At 58.1% G+C, this 22,144-nt stretch overlaps 2 protein-coding genes across 4 annotated transcripts in view; both read left to right on the top strand.

Moving 5' to 3' along the window:
* ABCA3 (ATP binding cassette subfamily A member 3) overlaps positions 1-7,320 on the top strand; it is a 35,566-nt gene extending 28,246 nt beyond the window's left edge. Inside the window, exons 19-30 of the mRNA XM_023728405.1 lie at positions 419-692; positions 1,029-1,233; positions 1,570-1,789; positions 2,040-2,198; positions 2,565-2,737; positions 3,437-3,568; positions 3,684-3,878; positions 4,899-5,086; positions 5,473-5,643; positions 5,784-5,974; positions 6,352-6,425; positions 6,885-7,320. Of these exons, the coding sequence (XP_023584173.1) occupies positions 419-692; positions 1,029-1,233; positions 1,570-1,789; positions 2,040-2,198; positions 2,565-2,737; positions 3,437-3,568; positions 3,684-3,878; positions 4,899-5,086; positions 5,473-5,643; positions 5,784-5,974; positions 6,352-6,425; positions 6,885-7,016 (2,114 nt within the window). The 3' untranslated portion in view covers positions 7,017-7,320. The remainder of the gene's footprint in view (positions 1-418; positions 693-1,028; positions 1,234-1,569; positions 1,790-2,039; positions 2,199-2,564; positions 2,738-3,436; positions 3,569-3,683; positions 3,879-4,898; positions 5,087-5,472; positions 5,644-5,783; positions 5,975-6,351; positions 6,426-6,884) is intronic.
* Positions 7,321-12,133: 4,813 nt separating this feature from the next.
* On the top strand, positions 12,134-21,585 carry RNPS1 (RNA binding protein with serine rich domain 1). 3 transcript variants are annotated; one of them, XM_023728403.1, is made up of 8 exons: positions 12,134-12,191; positions 15,742-15,929; positions 16,152-16,307; positions 16,929-17,120; positions 17,399-17,501; positions 17,846-17,999; positions 19,396-19,537; positions 20,186-21,585. In XM_023728403.1, the coding sequence occupies exons 2-8, from the start codon at positions 15,859-15,861 to the stop codon at positions 20,283-20,285; spliced, it is 918 nt and encodes a 305-aa protein (XP_023584171.1). In that variant the 5' UTR covers positions 12,134-12,191; positions 15,742-15,858; the 3' UTR covers positions 20,286-21,585. The 3 variants fall into 3 exon arrangements, with proteins under 3 accessions (XP_023584171.1, XP_023584172.1, XP_023584170.1); XM_023728404.1 differs by lacking the exon at positions 12,134-12,191 and adding an exon at positions 12,487-14,781; XM_023728402.1 differs by lacking the exon at positions 12,134-12,191 and having other exon boundaries at positions 12,487-15,929.
* The last annotated feature ends 559 nt before the right edge of the window (positions 21,586-22,144 follow it).

The following is a 22,144-nucleotide window of genomic DNA, read 5'->3' as shown; positions in this document are numbered from 1 at the left end:
CACGGTGGCTCTGTGGTGCGCCCTGTCCGTCAGTGTTCACGTGTAGAGCAGCCGAGGGCAGGCACGGTGGCTCTGTGGTGCGCCGTGTCCGTCAGTGTTCACGAGTGCGGTCCTGTCCCCTCACTGGTCCGTCTGGCTCTTGCAGTAATGGCGCCATTGTTACCCATCACAGCTCAGTGGGGTAGGTGCCAGGTACCCTGAGCTGTCATGTCCACATGCAGCCTCAGATCCTGCTGCCCACAACGTAGCCACCACCTCCACGCAGCGTGTCTGCTCAGGGAAGGCTGTGTGAACATGTGTTCCGGGACACGGCGTCGATCCCCTCAGTTCTCCCAGGAGGGTGGGGTCCTTGGCTTGGATGCCTCTGGGGTCCAGGTGGGTTGGGTGCCTGGTTAACCCACCCAGCCGTTCTCCCCAGGTGACCTGGAGGAGTTCCTCATCTTCAGGGCCTCAGTGGAGGGCGGAGGCTTTAACGAGCGCTGCCTGGTGGCAACGTCCTTCAGAGACGTCGGCGAGCGGATGGTCGTCACTGCTCTGTTCAACAATCAGGCCTACCACTCACCGGCCACCGCCCTGGCTGTCGTGGACAACATGCTGTTCAAGCTGCTCTGTGGCCCCCGGGCCTCCATCACCATTTCCAACCACCCTCAGCCCCGGAGCGCCCTGCAGGCCGCCAAGGACCAGTTCCACGAGTGCGTGCACTTCCCTCCCTGCCCCGTTAAGACCCCGCTCCACCTGGCCGGCCACATGCTAACGGGGGTCTGGCCCGTGGGTGGTCTGGCCCGGGGCAGAGTGGAGAGGAGAAGGCAAGAGGGTCTCACCACAGAAGACACTGTGAAAGGCAGCTTGACAGGTGTCACTGTCACCTGAGTGATCGTCGGGGGGCACAGGGCACAGACTGAAGGTGATTGGGAGAGTGCTACTGCCATCAGTGGGGTGATGGGGCCGTGTGCTGCGGGCAGTAAGGACAGCGCCCGGCCTTGCTCTGCACAGCACATGGCGCTCGCCCTGACCACCCATCCCCGCAGGGGCCGGAAGGGCTTTGACATCGCCCTCAACCTGCTCTTCGCCATGGCGTTCCTGGCCAGCACCTTCTCCATCCTGGCGGTCAGTGAGAGGGCCACCCAAGCCAAGCACGTCCAGTTTGTCAGCGGCGTCCACGTGGCCACCTTCTGGCTCTCCGCCCTGCTGTGGGATCTCATCTCCTTCCTGGTCCCCAGCCTGCTGCTGCTGGTGAGCGTGGTGGGGGGGCCTTCCGCGGCAGGCGAGGGGCTGGCCTGGAGCACTGCCCAGGGCCTGAAACAGCAGGGCCCTGACCTGGGAGACATCTGGGAACGTCCCGCAGCCCCCCTCAGCTCCTCTCATCCCCACGAAGCCCCAGCCTTGTGTGGGCAGGCCTGGCGCGAGGCCTTGTTACAGAGAGGGCGCTGTCCATCCAGATGGGGCCCCGGGCTGAGCCAGGCGATTTGTAACGGTTTCAAAGTCCCTCCCTCACTCCCAGCAGCCCTCTCCTGCCCAGTGAGTCTCTGTGGCCCCCCCAGCACCCTGAGCCCCGTGTCTGCGCGGCAGGTGGTGTTCAAGGCCTTTGATGTGCACGCATTCACGCGGGATGGCCACGAGGCCGACGCCCTGGCGCTGCTCCTGGTCTACGGCTGGGCCATCATCCCCCTCATGTACCTGATGAGCTTCCTCTTCTCGGGCGCAGCCACCGCCTACACGCGGCTGACCATCTTCAACGTCCTCTCAGGCATCGTCACCCTCCTCGTGGTCACCATCATGCGCATCCCAGGTGGGGCCCCAACATCCTCTCCCGCCACCCTCAGAGGCTGGGCCGGGGCCACGCCCTACAGCCCCTCTACCCGAGGCCTCAGTGGGTGTCTGTCGGTGCCTGCTCTGCTTGGGGAGACGCCTGCCGAGCGGCTGGGGAGGGACTGGGACTGTGCGGGAACACCCGCAGCCCGCCAGCCCCGTGCTCGGCTCCCTGGGGGCTGGCAGGCAGAGCATCCCTCCGAGCCTGCCGGCCCGCGTCCTCACCGCAGCGGTCAAGCTGGAAGAACTCTCCAGGAGCCTGGACCGGGTGTTCCTGGCGCTGCCCAACCACTGCCTAGGCATGGCCCTCAGCAGCTTCTACGAGAACTACGAGACCCTGCGGTACTGCACCTCGTCCGAGGTCGCCGCCCACTACTGCCGGAAGTACCGTGAGTGTCTGCCGGCCCCAGAAGCCTCCTTCGCCTCCTCTGGGTGGTCCGGGCAGCAGCACCTCTGACCGGCCCCTCTCCTGCCATCTGGCTGGCTCCCACCCTCTGCAAGCTCAGCCCAGCTGCCCCTCTCCTGCTGCACCTCGGTGCTCAGATGCGTCTGTCCCGCCAGGCACTGCACAGGCAGGTCTCCCCCTCCCTGGCCCGCTCCCTCCAAACCAGCAGCCAGCAGTGCCCAGCGGACACTCAGTCCACCACCTCGTGCCAAGCGTGGGCTGTGGGCCAAGGCCTGTGTGGGCTGGGGGTGTCGGGAGGCCCCAGAGGGAGTGGTGGGGCGCGTGGTGATGCTGTGTCCTCGCCTCACAGACGTCGACTACCAGGAGAACTTCTACGCGTGGGGGGCCCCGGGCGTCGGCCGGTTCGTCACCTCCATGGCTGTCTCAGGCTTCGTCTACCTCACCCTGCTCTTCCTCCTGGAAACCGACCTGCTGTGGAGGCTGAAGAACCTCCTCTGTGCCTTCCGGGGCCGGCGCACACTGGTGAGCGCCTCCCTGCTGGGCTCGGGGGCATGTCCCGTGAGAGGGGTTGCTCCGCCTCCTGCCTCTGCAAGAAACGGAGAGGCTCTGTACCCTACGGCGCCCCCACAGAGGGGCTCCCCACAGTGGACACCCAGGCCCTGGCCACCAGGCAGGGCAGGGTCCACGCCCACCGTCAGCCACTGCCAGGCCACCCCCAGCCTGGGGGTCAGCTCTCAGCACTCGCAAGTGATGTCCCCAGTCCTGAGACCCTATGTCATGATGTGGGAGCACTGCTCCTCAGCAGAGGTCAGGCCCCCAGGTGCCCCGGGTCACCCAGCCTGGGGAAGGGGAGGCACCTGTGTCTGTCAGACCGTCCCAGGTGCATTTCCCACCTCCTCCCGCCAGCAAACCAACAAGCCCATGAGATCCGCTGGTTCGTGTGTAACTTAGGGCCCATCACTGCTGCCTCAGGATGTCAGCTCACCTCCCCCGTTAAGGCTTCCTTTGATGCCCTCAGGGAGTTTACGATCTTTCTCTGATGATCCTTCTCCGGACCCCTGGATGCTGACCCCAGGGCCTCGCCCATCCCAGCGGAAGCTCCGAGTCCGACTCGTGGGACTCAGACCGGCCTCCACTCCTACTTGGTCCATCAGACCGACCCCCTCCTGCCCCTCTGCCTGCCCCGGCTGGACCTCACCAGCCGTCTGTCTTGAATGCTAGACGGAGGCATACGGCCAGGCGCCAGCGCTGCCGGAAGACCAGGATGTGGCAGACGAGAGGAGCCGAGTGCTGGCCCCCACGCTGGACCCGCCACCGCAGGACCCGCCGCTGGTCATCCGGGAGCTCTCCAAGGTGACGCGTGGATGCCGGCCCACCCTAGGGTCTGCCTCGCGCGAAGCTAAGGGCCAGGCCCAGGGCAGCTCCGAGTCCCAGGCCTCCTCATCTGGTGTTTCGTCTGGCGGCGCAGGTGTACGAGCCACGGGCGCCCCTCCTTGCTGTGGACAAGCTCTCCCTCGCGGTCCAGAAGGGCGAGTGCTTTGGCCTGCTGGGCTTCAACGGGGCCGGGAAAACCACCACCTTCAAGATGCTGACCGGGGAGGAGACCATCACCTCAGGGGACGCCTTCGTTGAGGGCCACAGCATCCGCTCTGACCTGGGGAAGGTGGGCAGATGGGCCCTGCCCCAGGGAGGGCGCCCTGGAGGCAGGGATGGGCTGGTCTGGGCTCTCGGGGCACAGCACACGGTGGGGGGCAGCCTGACCAGGCCACGGGCCAAAGCCAGCTTGAGTGGCGAGGCAGGTAGACAGGAGGACCACCTAGGCCCAGGTTGGCCAGCAAGGCCGCTGCTCTGGGTCTGGGGGCAGTGCTATACAGTGTCCCCCAACTCCCCACACTCGTCCCGCTGCCCAGTCTGCATGAAGGATTCAGGCACAGTGCCAAGGGACAGGCAAACCCATTAAAAACAGTGCAGGAGCCTAAGAGCCCCCAGGAGGGCAGAGAAAAAGAAACCAGTCTCCAGGACCCACAGACCCCAGGCACACCTGTACCCCACCAGCTCTAAGGGCAGCTGGGTGGGTGGCGGCCACATGCGCGTTAGACCCGAGAGCACCGGGCAGAGTCGGGCTGTGCTGGGATGTGGCCACATACCCAAGAATGGCTATCCTGCCGTCTGACAGGGGTGCCCCTAGAGGTGCTGCCGGCAATCATCCATTTTGTCAGAGAGAAAGGAAGCGTGGTCCCAGCACTGATGAGAGGTCGCAGGGTGTGTGACAGGTGAAGGGACGCACGCTGCTCCCACCAGGCAGTTTTGCGTGATAGTCACTGTACAGTCGATGAAGCTGTTCTCATACAGCCCGTCCCACGGCTGCTGGCCATCACCCAGGTTGCCAGCTGGCCCTCCTGGCCTAACCCTGACCCCTTGCGGTGGGGTCCCAGTGGTGGCACGCCCAGTGAGCAGCTCTGAGGGCAGCTGTTGGCACCTCCCAGCCTGCTATGCCCTTCCCGAGTCCCCTCAGAGTGCCGTTCAGCCCAGGTCCCTGAGAGGAACCGCTAGGTCCTGCCGCCCAGCTCGACGGACCGCTCAGAGAGACGTTCCAGCCTCAGAGACAGGCTGGGGCAGGAAGGCGCCTTTCTGCTTTCCCATCTCCCTCTCACAGCTCCCTTCCGGGCTGTCTGACCCTCAGGTGCGGCAGCGCATCGGTTACTGCCCTCAGTTTGACGCCCTGCTGGACCACATGACAGCACGGGAGACGCTGGTCATGTACGCCAGGCTCCGAGGTGTCCCGGAGCGCCACATCGGGGCCTGCGTGGAGAACACACTGCGGGGCCTGCTCCTGGAGCCACATGCCAACAAGCTGGTCAGGACCTACAGGTGCGCCTGCTGGCCCTGCCTTTCCCAGGGTGGGATCGGCATCCCCCTGAGCACAGAACCGGGACGCCCACATGGGTCTGCGGCTGGAGTCCCGTGGCCCCAGAACCAGGGGTTGGGGTCTCGTAGCTGGATCCAGGCCCCAGACAGTGCCACGTGAGGCTGCAGAGAAGCCACCTGCAGACAGGACCGCTGGCAGGTGACGAGGGCCCATGGAGGCCCCGTTCAGCACAGGGAGTTTTCAGGGGCCCCCAGCCTGTGAGGTGGGCCTTCCGGGATTGGCTCACCTGCCTCCTCCACCTGGCACCTGCAATCCCGGGACTCGGTTCTGCTGAGACCCAGGAGCACGTGCAACTGTCAGCCTTGTCCCACGGCCCCTCTGCCCTCAGTGGTGGTAACAAGCGGAAGCTGAGCACCGGCATCGCCCTGATCGGAGACCCCGCGGTCATCTTCCTGGACGAGCCATCCACTGGCATGGACCCCGTGGCCCGGCGCCTGCTCTGGGACACGGTGGCACGGGCCCGTGAGTCCGGCAAGGCCATCGTCTTCACCTCCCACAGGTAGAGCCCGGTCTCTCGGGGTCAGTGGGGGGGCGGGCTCTGCCTCCTGGGACACGCTGAGCGTGGGAATCAGGAAGGGCCAGCCTTTGGCCTCGCAGCGTGCGTCCGCCCCGTCTCAGGCCTGCCCGCCTCTCCCCCAGCATGGAGGAGTGTGAGGCCCTGTGCACCCGGCTGGCCATCATGGTGCAGGGCCAGTTCAAGTGCCTGGGCAGCCCGCAGCACCTCAAGAGCAAGTTTGGCAGCGGCTACTCCCTGCGGGCCAAGGTCCGGGCCGACGGGCAGAAGGCAGCACTGGAGGAGTTCAAGGCCTTCGTGCACCTGACCTTCCCAGGTGTGTGCGGCCAGCCTGCTGGGTGGGCCGAGGGCATCTCCCCGACCCCTGCCACCCACAGAGGGGTCTGGGCCTCGCCCCTGCTGAGTCCCACATCCCGGACCCCAGCACTCACGGGGGCTCGGTCTCTCCCTGTGCCCCTGCCAAGTCCCACATCTCAGACCCCAATGCTCACGGGCACTCGGTCTCCCCTGTGCCCCTGCCGAGTCCCACATCTCAGACCCCAATGCTCACGGGCACTCGGTCTCCCCTGTGCCCCTGCCGAGTCCCACATCTCAGACCCCAATGCTCACGGGCACTCGGTCTCCCCTGTGCCCCTGCCGAGTCCCACATCTCAGACCCCAATGCTCACGGGCACTCGGTCTCTCCCTGTGCAGGCAGCGTCCTGGAGGATGAGCACCAGGGGATGGTCCACTACCACCTGCCCAGCCACGGCCTCAGCTGGGCAAAGGTGAGTACACCAGGCCTGGCTGGGATAGTCCCCTCCAGCTGTCACCCCGCCCCCACAGTTTCTCCTCTAAGAGGGACCTGGTACCTGCTGCGCTCTGAGCTTTATACCCAGGGTACTTGAGTTGAAACGAGGCCAGCGAACAAAAAGGAAACCAACTCAAGGTCACACCGAGCTAGGAGCAGAGCTGGAGGACGCGCCCCCCCCAACCCCACCCCACACACAGACACACCCTGCCCAGCCAGGCCCTGCCCCAGGAGCACAGCAGGGGGCCCCAGGACTGACTGCCTGCAAGCGCTCAGGACGAGGCTGGGGCCTTGTCACCTCCTATTGCAGAGGGACCCCCAGGCCCAGCACCTTCCTAGTGGGGGCCCTGGAGAGCGGCTGAGCCCCATCCCCAGACCCTCTGTGCCTTCCTCCCAGACCCGGCGCCTGTGACCGTGGCGTGTCTGCTTCCCACAGGTGTTTGGTGTTCTGGAGAAGGCCAAGGAGAAGTACAGGGTGGACGACTACTCCGTGAGCCAGATCTCGCTGGAGCAGGTCTTCCTGAGCTTTGCCCACCTGCAGCCGCCCGCCGGGGACGAGGCCCGGTGAGGCGGGCATCCGGTCCCCGAGCTTGCCGCATCCTGCACCTTCACTTCTTCCACCTTTCTACGACAGAGACGGAGCAACCGAGGCGGCGCAGGCGCTGTGGACTGAGTTTCTCACGCCGCATGCTGGGGAACAGCGTGTCGATAATGACCTCTGAACCAGGTCCCCCAAGCAGGGGCGGCCTTGCGCCAGCGCGTGGGCTCCAGCAGAGAGGCGCTGCCCACCAGGGGGGTTTGGAATTTTCTACCTAGTGGAGTCTCCATGTTTCCACGCAGCACTGCGCTCTCCCTGAGGGGATGAGCAGCCAGCAGGATGGGTCACAGCAAGGCATGCCTGGCCACCATGGGTGACAGATCTCAGCTGCAACTGGGGCGTGGGCCTCTGCATGGGCACAGCCCAACCCAAGTTTGGGCATCACCCCAGGAGAACCTTCTGAAACCTGCCATTATGGTGTGGGAAGGGGTCTTCTGTTTCTGACACACCCCTGAGAGGTCGCCGGCCAGGCAAGTCAGAGGGACCGCTGCAGGGACTTGGCAGCCACCTTTGCGGATACACTAAGCACACCATGGCTGTGTCCAGAAAAGAAAGGCTGAGAGGGAGGCCAGACATGTCTGTCACCCTACACACACAGACACAGACAGACACAGACAGACACAGACAGTACACACACAGACACACAGACACAGACAGACACAGTACACACACAGACACAGACAGACACAGACAGTACACACAGACACAGACAGAGACACACAGTACACACAGACACAGACGCACAGTACACACACACACAGACGCACAGACACACACACACACACAGACACAGACACACAGACACACAGACACACACAGACACAGACACACACACACACACAGACACACACACACACACACACAGACAGACACACACAGACAGACAGACAGACAGACACACACACACACACACACACACACACACACACGGTAACAGAGTCCCAGGGCCAGCGCACCTTCCCAGGAGCCTCCTCACCCTGCAACCCCAAAATAAGGCTGACGTTTGGACAAACAAGGAGAACTTATTTTCCCACTGGGTACTAGACGTGCAGAACCCCCCATCCTGAGCTGGGAGGATAAGCAAAACACCAGTGAAAAGGTAGCTCGGAAAAGGCTGAGTGACAAATGCTTAGTCCCTGATCAAGGAGGGAGGGGTAGCGGGCCCTGCTCCTCAGGCAGCCTGGTGGGCAGGAGGCGCCGGGCCCCTCCGGAACGTGACTCTTCTTTAACATCACTCCCTTTTATTTATGCACCACTGTTCTTACAGTTTTCTAAAACTCTGTGATTTAAATCTCTGTGCCTTTCACCCTCCCCTTCCCCCCTTAGAACTCACAGCTTTAGGCAAGACTCGACTTAATCACTTTCAGGACAATTTCAGATTTGCATTTTTATCAGTCTCTCCAAGTTTACCAACCTGGCACATGGTCTCCCTTCACGCTCTCGTCATTTAGTTTCATGTAATAAGAAATAAATTTAGGGGTGCTTGGGGCAGAAACACCACCCAAAAGCAGATTTCTCCTCTGGCCACTGGCCTTGGCATAGGCTCGGCCAGCTGATGGGTTGGGTTTGTGGGTACATGGCGCCCACTGGCGGCCTGACCGTGGCCACCCTCCCTGCCTCCTGCCTCCTGCCACCTCTCCCGCAGCCCCCAGCCCAGATGTGCACTCCAGGAAGGGGTGTGGCAAGGCGCTGGGGGCTGAGGAACAGCCTGGACAGGGCGCAGAGGCTGGGCACCATGGACGCCCGTCGAGGGCAGGACAAAGCCCTCAGCAGAGGACTTTATATGGGGACGGTCCCCAAGAGAGAGGACTTTGATGCAGAGACTCGGCAAAGCACAACACACTGGTTTCTTGCTGGGCAAATTCCAAACCCAATCCTTAATCCAGGATTCGGGGGCCAAGAGTCCCAGAAGCACATCTGAGGGTGGCATCCCGGGGTCTGGGCAGGGGAGCAGCTGCCTGCCAGCCCACAGCCTCCTTTCCTGCCCCTCCCCCGCCTGGCCTGCCCACTACCTTGAACACAGAGGTGAGGCTGATGTTGTGGACAGAGGGGGGTTTTCTGGACCCCCCAGTCTGCTCTGAGGCACAGCTCCAGGCGAGGTACGACTGAGGGCCCTCGCAGCCGTCAAACCTGACACTGGCAGGGCCAGAGACCCGAAGTCCCGAAGGCCTCAGCCCCGCCGCCTGCAGCCTTGTCGGGGTTCCGCCTGAGGGCATCGTCGCCCAGGCTGTTCAGTCTGCCGTGGGGATGGGCACAATTCAGACCTCACTCCACAGCGGCTCAGTGTAAGGGTAAACACCACCATGCTGGCCTCCTGCAGACAGCTCATCCCTGGGGAAGTCCCTGTGCAGGCAGCCTGGGCTCTACCCCCCGCCCCCGACAAGGACCACAGCTCGTGGGGGTGGCCTGAAGGGGTCCCTAGAGGGAATGTGACATGTTAGTCCCACACTGAAGTCAGTTTTCGGCGGCTCAGCCCGTCTCCCACAGGTGAGGCTGGCCGGCAGCAGGGGGGCATCCTCACCCTCTGCACACAGGCCCCCCTCCCAGAACCCTGGCTCAGGTGGCCCCCAACCCTGCCATGCTGGGCCACCTGGGAGCCTGGGGGTTCCTGCAGCCCCTTCCCTTCGCTGAGGTCAGCCACAGATCTGCCTGATCCTCACCTGACACACCCATGGGGCCTGGGCTGCAGGCAGGAGGAGGGAGCTGAAGCTGGGGGCTCGGGCCCAGGGAGCGGGGGCCCTGCCTTCCTTCCTCAACACACGGGGCTGCCCAGGCCCCGCTCCTGGGGCCCGGCCCATACCCCATCGGCGCCCAGTAGGTGCCTCCCAGGTCAGAGAAGCTCCACGTCGACTGGCAGTAGGCGGCGACACACGGAGGGCCAGGTGCATAGGGCAGCACAGTCCAGACCACCAGCCTGAGGGTGGGCTCTGAGAGGCCACTGGGCCACGGAGGATGTGGGCAGGGCATTCTGCTTTAACATGAGTGCGCGCTCAACTCAGCTGCCCCAAATTGTGACGGGTGACCCTGCCCTGGGAAAACCCCTTCATGTCCTCCGCCAAGACACTGGCCCAAGCCTGAAGGTGTGCCACAGAGCTCCAGGGCCCGGGTGGCTGCCAAATGCCCTGTCCACGCAAGCCCTGCCCCGCCCCCACCCCTCCATGAAACCAGGGCCAAAGACCCCCTGAGGTCCCCCAAGGGCCCCCATGGCCTCAGCAGGTTGGCACTGGGGACCGGAGGAGGAAAGCTAGAACTCCTAGGGGGCACAGTTCACAGAGTTCTCTTTTCTTTCTTTCCGAACACATTTCTGCTGCTCCTCAAAATGGCAAAAACCAGGATGCTCAATTTTTAAAGCTCAATGACTGATAGCACACTTTATAACAAAAAGCAGTAATATTTAGAAACAAACTCAAATTCATAAGTGTCTAGATAAATCATGCTTTCAAGTTTAACATAAAAAGTGTTGTTTTAAACGCGAGCCAAAGTAAATGACTTTAAATAATTTTTTTTAAAGATGACAAGGGGCGCTGTTGGCCTAGCTGCACCCTGTCCTCCACCCTCCTCTCGCCACGCTAGGGTCCTCTGGCTGCCCCCTCCCCACCTGAGAGATCAGTGCAGCCCTGTGCACAGGCTCTGGGTTCCAGAATCTTCCCACAGGCGCTGATAGCTGCCTTGGGGTTTGTGGAGTCCTCTCTGCCACCGCCTCCACACAGACCAACACGCTGCTGCCTGCCTGGACCACCAAGCCCACCCCATTCCTCCAGGCATGCCCTTCTGTTCCAAGGACCCCTCAAGCTGGCCATGGCAGGGGATGCGCTGTGACATCGGTGCAGAGGTTAACTCGTTCCAACTGTCCCCACGTCAAACCTAGCACCCACCCCACCCCCGATGGGGCACACTTCTCCTCTCTGGCTATCTTTTGTCCTCCAACTCCTCAGACCCCCCGTGGCTGGGGGTGACGTGTTAAAGGTGCACGTGACACCCTGGATGGGGCCAGAGGGGCTGGGGGAGTCGCCATCACTGGCTGGAAAAATCACACACAGGACAAAGCAATGACTTCCAAACCACGTTCACATGCATCTATCCAGGGTCACCAAGCCTCAGCCTGGACTCCTTCCTATACTTCCCCGCCCCCGACCGAATCAGTTACCAAGTCACCTTGGCTCCTTCCTCCAACGGAATCGGCTTGGATTTGTCCCCTACTCTCTTCCTTGTTGCCACCAGGCTGTCAGACAACGGTCACCACAGGCTGAGCCCACTTTCGCTCCTTCCTTTAATAATTATGGAGCAACAACTAATTGCCAGACACAGAAAGTGACACTGGAGACACCGCGGGATACACACCCGCGCGGCCCTGGCCCTCTGGGCGCCAGGTTTTCAAACTGCAGAGCCTCCTGCCCGGGCTGGGGCCCCACACCCTTCCGCCCTCCTTGTTTCTGCCTCTCCTCCCCTCTTCCGACGTGCCCGGCGCCCTGGAAGCTGCTGTTCCACGTGCCGGACACGCCTTTCCACTCAGGCCACCTCCTCGGAGCTCCCTCCCCTTCCACCAGCCTGCGGCTCCTCCGCGTTTCTGGCTGCACCGCCCGCCAGCCTCGCCCTCTGGGCCGCGTCTACCCGGTCACCCTGCAGAACCGCGACGCTTGGACCGCAGAAACCCACGCTCCGCACGGGCCTGCCCCTCCCAACCGCCTCAGTCCTGCAGGCCCCCACGGCCGGGCGCCCACCCCCACTCTAGGATTCTCGGCCGTCGTCGGCTCTCGGTGCGCCCCGCCTAGCGCGCAGGCGCGAAGAGGGGCGGGGTCCGTTGCGTTAACCCCTCCCGCGCCGGCTCTAAAGTGGGCCCCGCGGCCTGGCTCTCCAGGCCCCAGCAAGCCGCTCACCTACCCGCAGCAGAAGTCACACAACCAGCCCAGGACCGCGCAGGAGACTCGTCCAGTGGAGAAAATGAAGTCAGCACCCCCGCCGCTCTCCCCACAAATGGCCGTAGCCCTTTACAACGCTCTCCGCCCGCGCCCATTGGCTGCGGTGTTCTTGCGTCATCGCTGTGCGCCGTACGACGGCGCCTTCCCGCTCCTTAACCCTGACGACAGAGCGGCGCCAGCCTTGGCGGCTGAGGAGAGCGGGAGGAGGTGGCGTCGGCTGGAAGATGTAAGTTGGTGGAATCCGACCCCATCCGAGTTTCACCGGCTGCCCGCCAGGCTTGGCGGGGCAGATCGTGGAGAACTGGGCCGCTCCTCAGCCCGCGATGATGGCCGCGGCCTGGCGGCGCGGGGTTTGAGGAGAAAGAGTGGGCCAGGGCGGGCGGAGTGGGAGGCGCCGAGGCCGCGGCCCGGAAGTGGTTGGGGCCGCCGCAGATGGAAGGGCCGCTGGACTCGAGAAGCCCGAACGTGGGCCTCCGCCCGCGGGCAGTGCCCTGGGAGCTCCCGCGGCCCAGACTCGGCGGGGTTTATGAGTGAATGCGGTTGGGGGACGGCGAGGCCAGCGGCCCAGGCTGAGGCCGGTGGGAGCGGAGCGGCTTTGTGGGCCGCCCTGGAAGACAGGGCGACCCTCCCTCGGGGTCATTCATCCACACCTTCCCTACCTTCCCTCCACGAGCGTTGACCGAGCTCCTGGCGCTGTTCTCGGTGCGAGGCCCGGGGACTGAGACGCCCCCCACCTCCTGCCCGTCACAGAGCTCAGTTTGGCGCGTTACCCCAGAAGGGAGGCTACGGGAAGGTTAAGGTCAACGGAGAAGAGACGTAGAACAGGCTGCTTCTGTCTCTGTTATTTCTAGCATGAGTTGTGCCTAAAATGTGTTTTTAAATGGGGAAAGTTGCTCTGAAGATGTGAGCTGAAACGCCCTCCTCTCTGCTCGACACTTTACTAATTGTTCTCTCCTCTCTCTGGCTGTTGGACGCGCACCTTTCCGGAGGATGGGGGAGGTGACCGAGGTCCTGGCCTGTTACCTGAACTCGTGTGAACAGAGAACCTCAACCTTTGCTTTCTAGCACTCGGCCATACCCAGCAAAGCGTTCAAACTGTGGTTCTTGATTTTTAGAGTGCTTAAGAATAAACGGGGGATTGCAACCATTGTCACAAAACAATGTGTTTATAAATTTTTGAAGGAGAAATTAACTTGACCTGTAAATTTTTACCTAAAGCCCAGTGAAAAATTTTTTAAACCCTGTGGGGCAGTTTCTCATGGGGTCACTATGAAAAAAGAATAAAAAAATAAACGATGGTGTTTGTTTTTACGCAGTGCTCTGGGAGGAGAGGGGCTCTGCTCTCAAGATCGCTAGGACTGGGGCGAGGGCCCAGAAGTCTGCATGTGTGGCCTGCAAGTGCATCTGCGCTGTCCAACACAGTAGCCACTGGCCACTTGTAGCTCTTGAGCACTTGAGATTAACTAGTCCGAATTTAAACTATGAAAGAATGTAAAACATTTTTCTCAATATTTTTTTCTATTAATGTTGAAAGGTAATACAGGCAGTCCCCAGATTACAAATGAGTTCTGTTCCTAAGTCTGTCTTTAAGCCCAATTTGTACATAAGTCTTAACACTTAGATATGGTTCATATCTAACATCAAATGTTGGTCTTTGTATATATACTGTACTTTTTTATGCATAAACAATGTGAAAGAAATACTTCCAGATACACTAAAATATCCTTAACGTAATATAATAATAATGATGTTTTGATGCACATCGCAAAGTAATGCCCATTTGTTATTATGAACCATTGTATGTACCTCAAATTTTTAATGTACAGTAATAGGCTTTACGAGGTTTGGTTCGTAACGTGATATGTAAGTTGGACGTTCATAACCCAGCAACTGCCTGTATAGTTTTTTAAATAAGATACATTGCTTGAAGTTGATTTACTTGTTAATTTTTACTTTTTGAAACGTGTCCACTAGGAAAATTTGCATTATGCTTGGGCTCACGTTCTATCTCTATTGGACAGCACTGCAGTGTGGTCCTGATGTGGGCTTTCCAGGGACCTCTGTTGAGCGTTCAGAAGTTGTGTGTGACTTTGGAGATGAGCGTATCTAGGAAGAGAGCCTCCAAGTGTGGAGAAACAGCCTTTTCTTGAAATAATAACTAATCTTTATTGAGGCGCCCTGGTGGTGCAATGGTTAAGCACTTGGCTGCTAACCGAAAGGTTGGCAGTTTGAACCCACCAGCCGCTCCAAGAGAGAAAAGACCTGACAACCTGCTCCTGCAAAGATTTTAGCCTAGGAAACTCTGGGGGGCAGTTTTACTCTGTCCTGTAGGGTCCCTGAGTCAGAGTCGACTCAGCTGCACGCCACAACAACAATTACTGAGACTGGACAATGTGCCAGGTCTCTGTTGCAGATTAATTCTGTTAATGCCCTTTATAATCCTTTGAGATGAGAACTGTAATTGTCACTGTATTGCCAATAAGATACTGAGGTTCAGAAAGGCTAAGTGACTTATCCAAGGTCATGCAGCTAAGCCTCAAATCAAACCCAGGCAGGTCGAGTCCAGACTCTGAATTATACTCACTGATTGTCCAGCCGCACTAACCTGCCTGCTGGATGTCTCTAGTACCTTATTGTTCTAAGGCAAAATATTTTTTAAGGCTTCCACAGAAGGAGCTCTCTTCTACGCTAATTTGACTCCACAGCCAGGGTCAGATCACTTGTTCTTGCAGCATCCCTGCTAGGGGCACTCCTGCACGTGTGGACACAGGATCCGGGTGGTGTGCTGTGTCCAGACTTACGGGCGATTGAGAAAGGTGAGGCAGAAGTTGGGACTGGTATCCTGAGATCTTTGCTTCCACCTCCAGCAAATTGTACCAAACCTCACTGGAACTATTAGAGGCTGCAATCCCCAGGAAATAAGGGCACATAGCTAATTACTACTTTGTTTTTGAGTAGTATTTATTAAAATTTGTTGAGCATATACCATATGAGATACATGCAGTATCTCATCCAATTCCAGTATCTTTAAGTTTTTCCCCAATGTTGTGAAAATTTCAAACATGCAGGAATTATATAATGAATTGTACAGTGAATACCCGCACAACCACCCCCTTAGATTTTCTTGCATTTTAAAGTAAATTACGGATTTTAGTACATTTCTCTAACCTCACGTGCACGTGATTACTTAAACGTCAGTAGTCGGAATGACTTTTTCAAGTGCTCTTTTACTGCTTTTTTAATGTCATAATGGAACATTTTGTCTGTCTGTGTTTGGGTGATGTTCTGAGGCTGCTACCAGTCACTTGTGAAATGGTTTTTGCTTCTAGTCATACCATGTCCAATGAATCCTAAAAAGAAACTACAGCAGTAAGACAATAAGTCTAACCCTATAAGGAGAGCCACACTTGTAGGTTTTTCTCTGTTCTGCATGCAAATGTGCTGTAGTATTTTTAAGGAACTGTAGAGGGTTCATCGTTGAACTTACGAGTGAAAAGCTGGTATTGTACAACCTATAAAGTGACAGTGACAGGTCCCACCTCCGCCCCCATCTCCTTAAAAAACACCAGCTGAGGTTACAGTTCTCCTTGAGCCTTCTGTGGGGGCGGAGACTTGTCATGCAGAGATGGTGACTGTCCCGGTGGGTCCCTCACTGTGTGGATGCTGTTGCTCACTGTGTTTCCTTGCCGCCTTCTCGTGTGCTCAGCTTTTTACTGCAAAGTAGATTTGTTGCCTTGTCAATCCATTCACTCTCGATCCTTTTATCTTGTTATTAGGCTGCTCTTTGGCGTAAATTGCAATCGATTAGGGATCGTTTCTCAGAATCGAGTTAGAGGTGAGAGTTCAGATAAGTGAGGCCGCCATTGCTGCTTTGAACACCTCAGAAGGGGAGAATGGATTTATCAGGAGTGAAAAAGAAGAGCTTGCTAGGAGTCAAAGAAAATAATAAAAAGTCCAGCACTAGGTAATCCTGCCAGATTTTTCTAGTGCTACTGTGGGGGTGCGCACTGCTAGGGACCCTGAGCAAGGGGACAATTGGAAATGTGCGTGTCATGACCATGAATCACCTCGCCCTGGGGTTATCCGGGATCTCTGTGGCCCCTCTGGATCCCCTCTTGGGTTGTGCTGTTGTTTCAGGGTGTGGTCAAGCAGGCGTGCGTTCTCACACTCTTCCCTCACCATCCAGGGCTCCTTCTCCTACCAAGCGCAAAGACCGCTCTGACGAGAAGTCCAAGGACCGCTCTAAAGATAAAGGGGCCACCAAGGAGTCGAGTGAGAAGGACCGTGGCAGGGACAAAACTCGAAAGAGGCGCAGTGCGTCCAGTGGTAGCAGCAGTACCAGGTGGGGCTGGCTGGCCTAGGCCTCGAGGGCCTCACGGCTCTTCTCCCCAAACACCCCACACCCGACTGTGACACAGACCCTAGTGGGTGGCAGGCTGGTTTGGGCTTTGGTCTGGTCATATGTAGGAGATGGTGTTTGAGTTTCTCTTTTTTGGAGATATTAAGGAATATGAAAATGGGCATTTGTTTTTCTCTGAAAGTGCATTTTATTCAAAGTCGTGGTTGGATTGCAGTAGCCCAGAGCATATCATTCATCCTAGTTGAAACCCAGCCTAAGTCCATCAGCAGCCACCTTGCTGATCTAAGCTGGTGGCTTGGAACTTCTGCCAGGCTCCTCCTTGGCCTCACAAAAGGAAAGGCTTCTCTGTTGGTAGAAAGCAGCTTGCTCCTGTCCTGTCACCGGCTCCATATGGAGGAGGCTTTCTGTCCCTGCCGAGGCCTTTGTCCTGGGGCTGCACGTGTTCCCTTTTCTTGCCCGCTTGGGAGAGAGGGGGCTCAGGATTCAGAGCACACCCGCGTCCCCCTCTCGAGAGGTGTGGTAGACTTGTCGAGGAGGGTCTCTGCTGTCGGGGGACGTGGCTCCCTCGCCAGCCCCCCTTGATGCCCCCCTGCTTGCCCCTAGGTCTCGCTCCAGTTCCACATCCAGCTCGGGCTCCAGCACCAGCACAGGTTCCAGCAGTGGCTCCAGCTCATCCTCGGCGTCCAGCCGCTCGGGCAGCTCCAGCACGTCCCGCAGCTCCAGCTCCAGCAGCTCGTCGGGCTCCCCAAGCCCTTCCCGGCGCAGGCACGACAACAGGCGGCGATCCCGCTCCAAGTGAGCAGCCTCACACCTCTGCTCAGCTGACGGCGCGTTCTTGGGAGCTCACGCGTGCACGCTGGGGGCGGTAGACCTACTGTGGTTATTATGAAAGTAGACAGGAAGGGGGTCTTGCTGTTGTCCTAGGACTTCTGAGGTGGGGGCGATAGGTGTGAATTGCTAGGGAACACTTCCATAGAAAAAGCTGTTGGCCTACAGTTATTATCCCCGCTGAAAAGGAGTCCAGTATGTTTTCACTTGACAGAAATTGTTCCTGCGTGTTTTCCCTCAATCAGATCCAAACCACCCAAAAGAGATGAAAAGGAACGGAAGAGGCGGAGTCCTTCCCCTAAGCCCACCAAAGTGCACATTGGGAGACTCACCAGGAATGTGACCAAGGTGAGACACCATGCACCCATCCCACAGGTGGCGCATGCCTGTGGCATCTTAACATTGAAACGTGTGGAGAAGCAGCCGTGCCGGAGGGTGAACTGAGAACGCCACCTTTCGGGGACTGATTTGGTGGCCCGTGGTTCACGTAGAGCAGTGATTAGATGAGTTACAGCACGTCCTTTGGAGGGTTGTACACGTGTCTGGAAGACACAGCCCAAAATGTCAGTGGCTGTCCTCACAGAGGACTGTCCGTGCCCCCCCAGGGTGTCAGGTGTTCCAGGAGATTTCTCTCTAACGCCTGAGCCTGCCGGTGGTGGGAAGGCATTCGGGTGACCCCTCTTCCCCTCCAGGACCACATCATGGAGATCTTCTCCACCTACGGGAAGATTAAAATGATCGACATGCCTGTGGAGAGGATGCACCCCCACCTGTCCAAAGGCTATGCCTATGTGGAGTTTGAGAACCCGGACGAGGCCGAGAAGGCGCTGAAACACATGGACGGAGGTGGGTGACCCCCAGCACCCCTCAGGCCTCCCCTGTCCACAGTGGCCGGCCGGCCGCTCCACGCGGGGACCGTTAGAGCCAGCTTGCGGCCTGGTTGCGTGTCAGCACCTCCCTGGAGCTCTTTGGGGATTCTGACTCCTACTCAGTGGTGTGTGTTTACCCAAAACATGTTTTATGGAACGTTATTCTTGAAAAAAAATTCAGAAGATATGAATATATTTGTACTTTAAGAAATTTTCAGTCTGTAAAGAGCTTAAGAATCAAATGATGATTGCAGAATATATTATGAATATAACAAATGAAAAATTTGGCTTTTTATATGGAAACATTTCCTTTAATCCTTCCTGAGTCATCGTATATTTTGTTAACATTTTAGCATTTTTAGGATTATTTGGCTGAGTGACCAATTTAGTGATCTCGCCCCTTTCTCCAAAACTTGGATCTTCTAACCATTGATAACGCTTAGAGCCGTTTCTGTTGCGGGGAGTGGTTTTCACAGCGTCCCCGCGCTTGTGAGTGGTTTGGGGGTGGCCAGTTTTCATTTTGTCTTCAGGTTGGCATTTTAAGGAATGTGGGGTTTGTGTCTGCTCAGCATCCTGCTACTGTCATCTACGCAGCTGGGGCAGGGACAGCACCCAGAGTCATCTGGCCTCAGACTCCGCCAAGGCCCTATTGGGAACTTTGTAAAGAGGAAAGCAGTTTGTTACAGCATTGCCTTTGAGCCCCAGTAGAGTTTAGATATTAGGACATTTTTCTTTGACATTAGCGAGCTCCTGTTGACTTAAATTTACTGAAATCCAGCTGAGGGACGTTGGAGTTCAGTGTAAGGTGTGGTGCGGCACTCTGCACACATACCAGCTCCGTGGTCCTGTGAATTGTGCCTTCCACTCAGACTGACAGGCATGTCGTATTTGATGGTCTGGGCGCTTGCTGAAAACTTCAGAGACTCGGACAAGTCCCCACTGTGGAGGATTAAAATATACCAAAGTTTCTTAACATTCTGGTAGGGTGTGTGCGTCTGCCCTGAATGTGCTGTGCACGCTGTCTCCAGGAGGAGGCGTGGGGGTGGGCCATCCAGCGGGGGGCCAGAAGGTGGCCTTGTCTCTGTTAGCACATGGTCAGTGCCACGGACTCTGGTTTGGGTTGTTTGGGGCGGTGGGTTAGGGCCACCTTAGGCTAAGTTTCCTTAAGTGGAGACTTCTGTGTGCGTTCTAAACTCAAATTCAGGTGCTTAGTTCTCCTGCCGGTACCTTTCCTGGGGGGAGAAGAGCCCTTGTGCCCCTTTGGGAGACAGAGGGGCTGTGCCTGGGCTCTGCCCATGATGCCCCTTCCTGCCTGGCGCACCATCATGAAGTACTTTTGTTCAGTACTTTACAGCTTGGTCCTTTCTCCACAGGACAAATCGATGGCCAGGAGATCACGGCCACAGCTGTGCTGGCGCCCTGGCCTAGGCCGCCCCCCCGGCGATTCAGCCCCCCTAGGAGGATGCTGCCGCCACCCCCCCTGTGGCGCCGGTCACCCCCCCGAATGAGGAGACGGTGAGTGGGTCTTCGAGTGTCACGGGGCGCTGATGGGCTACAGATGGAGCATGAGTGTGAGGTTGGGCCCTCTATTCAGCCTCCCCCTTTCTGGTCCTTCGTTGGGGGCGTGGGGAAAGCAGGGTTCCCATGGCCCTTTGAGGCTCCTCAAGTCCGTTCCAGCTGGGAAAGGTGGGAGGAGGGCAGTGATTGGAGTGGATGGCAAAAGATGAGGTCCTGGGGGTACACTTTGATGTGGCATTTCCAAGAGACTTCTGGATCCTGCGCCACCAAATGCAGTCCCCTCTCTGTTCCCAGTTAGGATGGATCCAGAGGGGGGATAGGGGAGGCGGCGGCTTTGGTCAGAGCAGTAGCGGGGGGGTGGGGGTGCTGATCCCCTCGTCAAGCCCGAGGCCAGCCTTCCCTTGCTCATGGTTGAGCTGCGGTCTCTGCACGCTTGAGAGGAGGGAAGCCTGAGGTGGTGCTGTCAGTCTGGACAGCGTCTGTCTGCCTTCCCAAGGGCTCCACGTCAGTCCTTCAAACGTCTGTGAAGTCAAGTTGTACGGAGTTCCTGAAAGAAGCCAGCTTGAACCCTGGGGTCCAGGTGCTGGGTGTTGGCCAGACATCATGTTTGTTGGTTTCTGACACCCTGTCTCGTCCTCCTTGCAGGTCCCGCTCTCCACGACGCAGGTCCCCCGTGCGCCGGCGGTCCCGGTCCCCCGGCCGCCGCCGCCACCGGAGCCGCTCCAGCTCCAACTCCTCCCGATAAAGCAGGGCTGCAGAAGCTCCTCACCCCCTGTAACTTAGTTCCCCCCAGCCCAGTGCTGCCACACTTCTAGCCGGAGGGGGACGGGCAGGAGGGGGGATCCCTTGCTTCAGGGGGCAGGCTTCTCAGGCAACAGTTAGGACATTTCCTCTGAGTCTGGCTGCAGACATGTTGTTGGTTTGGGGCTGTGCCTGTAAAGATGTCCTTCAGTTTTCCAGCCGGAAGGCCCATCGGTTTCCAGTTCCCGAGAGAGAGTTGGTTCAGCAGCAAAGCCCGCAGGGACATGCCAAGCTGCAGGGCGCAGTGCTGCCCAGTTGGGGACACAGTTTGTCCTCCACACATGGCCTGGGACCAGTCTGATGATCTGCTTGCAGCCCTTCAAGAAAGACAAGGAGGAGCCGTGAATCAGCCTGCCCGGGTCCCCCCACCTCTCGGTCACAGCAGCCCAGTGGAACCTGCTTCCTGTCCATTGGTGTGGGCTCAGACCCCACACACCCGCGTCTCCCCTCTCTCTCTCTGAAACTGGTGAACAAGCTGAGAACCAGCTCTGCAGGCCGTCTGGAGCCAGCCCGCATCTCTCCCCCACGGTGGTTTGGCAGGTTAACTCCGCAAAGTGTACATTGCTTTTCTGGCATCTGTTGTACAGTCAGTACTATAAAATTTGTTTTGAGTTTTGTAACTTTGTAGCATTTTAGAGGATGTTGTGTTTGTACTTTCTGTAGAACGAGAGGGTTGTATTGAATAAATCTGGAATTAGAAGGCAGAGCAGATACTGCTGGTTTCACTCTCTCCGTCCTGTTCCTTTTGACCTTCGCCGGGAGGGATACAAAAACAGTGTTTCTAGTGTCTGAATCACTGAAGGTCAAAGTCACACCTCCAAAAATTCAAGCAGTAGGATGCGTGGTTAGGTGCACCTTGAGTGCTGCGTTGCTCCTTGTGGGCAGACACATCTCAGAAGGAGATGTTCTTGCTACCTTTATATTCCCAGAAGCTTAGAACCCTGCCTCACAGGAAGCACCGACGGCATTAGGAAGGCAGCTGTGGAAAACGTTTCCACCTCAAAACTTGGCCTGTGCTAGTGTCCAGGAACAGGCATCTGGCCCATACCACACTGCACAGAGCCCCCCAGCCGGGCTTCCTAACAGTGGTCTCGGAGTCACAACAACCTGGCTGGTGTCTGGGGCCACATCCCCCTGCAGGTGGTGGGATTGCTCGAGAAGGCTCAGTAGATCACCTTCTCTGATTAGGTGTTTGTCACCAGTCCCCAAAGGCCCTTTCTCGACACTTTATAAGCTCACATCCCTAGGGCTCTGGAAAACTCCATGACTTCTGTGACTTACACTGTGCAATCAGCCCCCAGCCCCGCACTCTGTCCGTGACTTCCGTGATTTACACTCTAGATCAGCCCCCAGCCCCACACTCTGTCCGTGACTTCTGTAATTTACACTCAAGATCAGCCCCCAGCCCGCACTCTGTCCGTGACTTCCCTAACTTACACTCTGGGATCAGCCCCCAGCCCGCACTCTGTGACTTCCCTAACTTACACTCTGGGATCAGCCCCCAGCCCCGCACTCTTTCGGTGACTTCCCTGACTTACACTCTGGGATTCCCCCCCAGCCCCACACTATGTCCGTGACTTCCCTGACTTACCCTCTAGATCAGCCCCCAGCCCGCACTCTGTGACTTCCCTGACTTACGTTGTAGACCAGCCCCCAGCCCGCACTCTGACTTCCCTGACTTACGCTCTAGACCAGCCCCCAGCCCGCACTGACTTCTCTGACTTACGCTCTAGACCAGCCCCCAGCCCGCACTCTGACTTCCCTGACTTACGTTCTAGACCAGCCCCCAGCCCGCACTCTGAC

This window comes from Trichechus manatus, unplaced genomic scaffold, assembly GCF_000243295.1.
Source record: "Trichechus manatus latirostris isolate Lorelei unplaced genomic scaffold, TriManLat1.0 scaffold00024, whole genome shotgun sequence".
NCBI classification, from domain to species: domain Eukaryota; kingdom Metazoa; phylum Chordata; class Mammalia; order Sirenia; family Trichechidae; genus Trichechus; species Trichechus manatus.
This window is presented reverse-complemented; position numbering and strand designations above follow the sequence as displayed.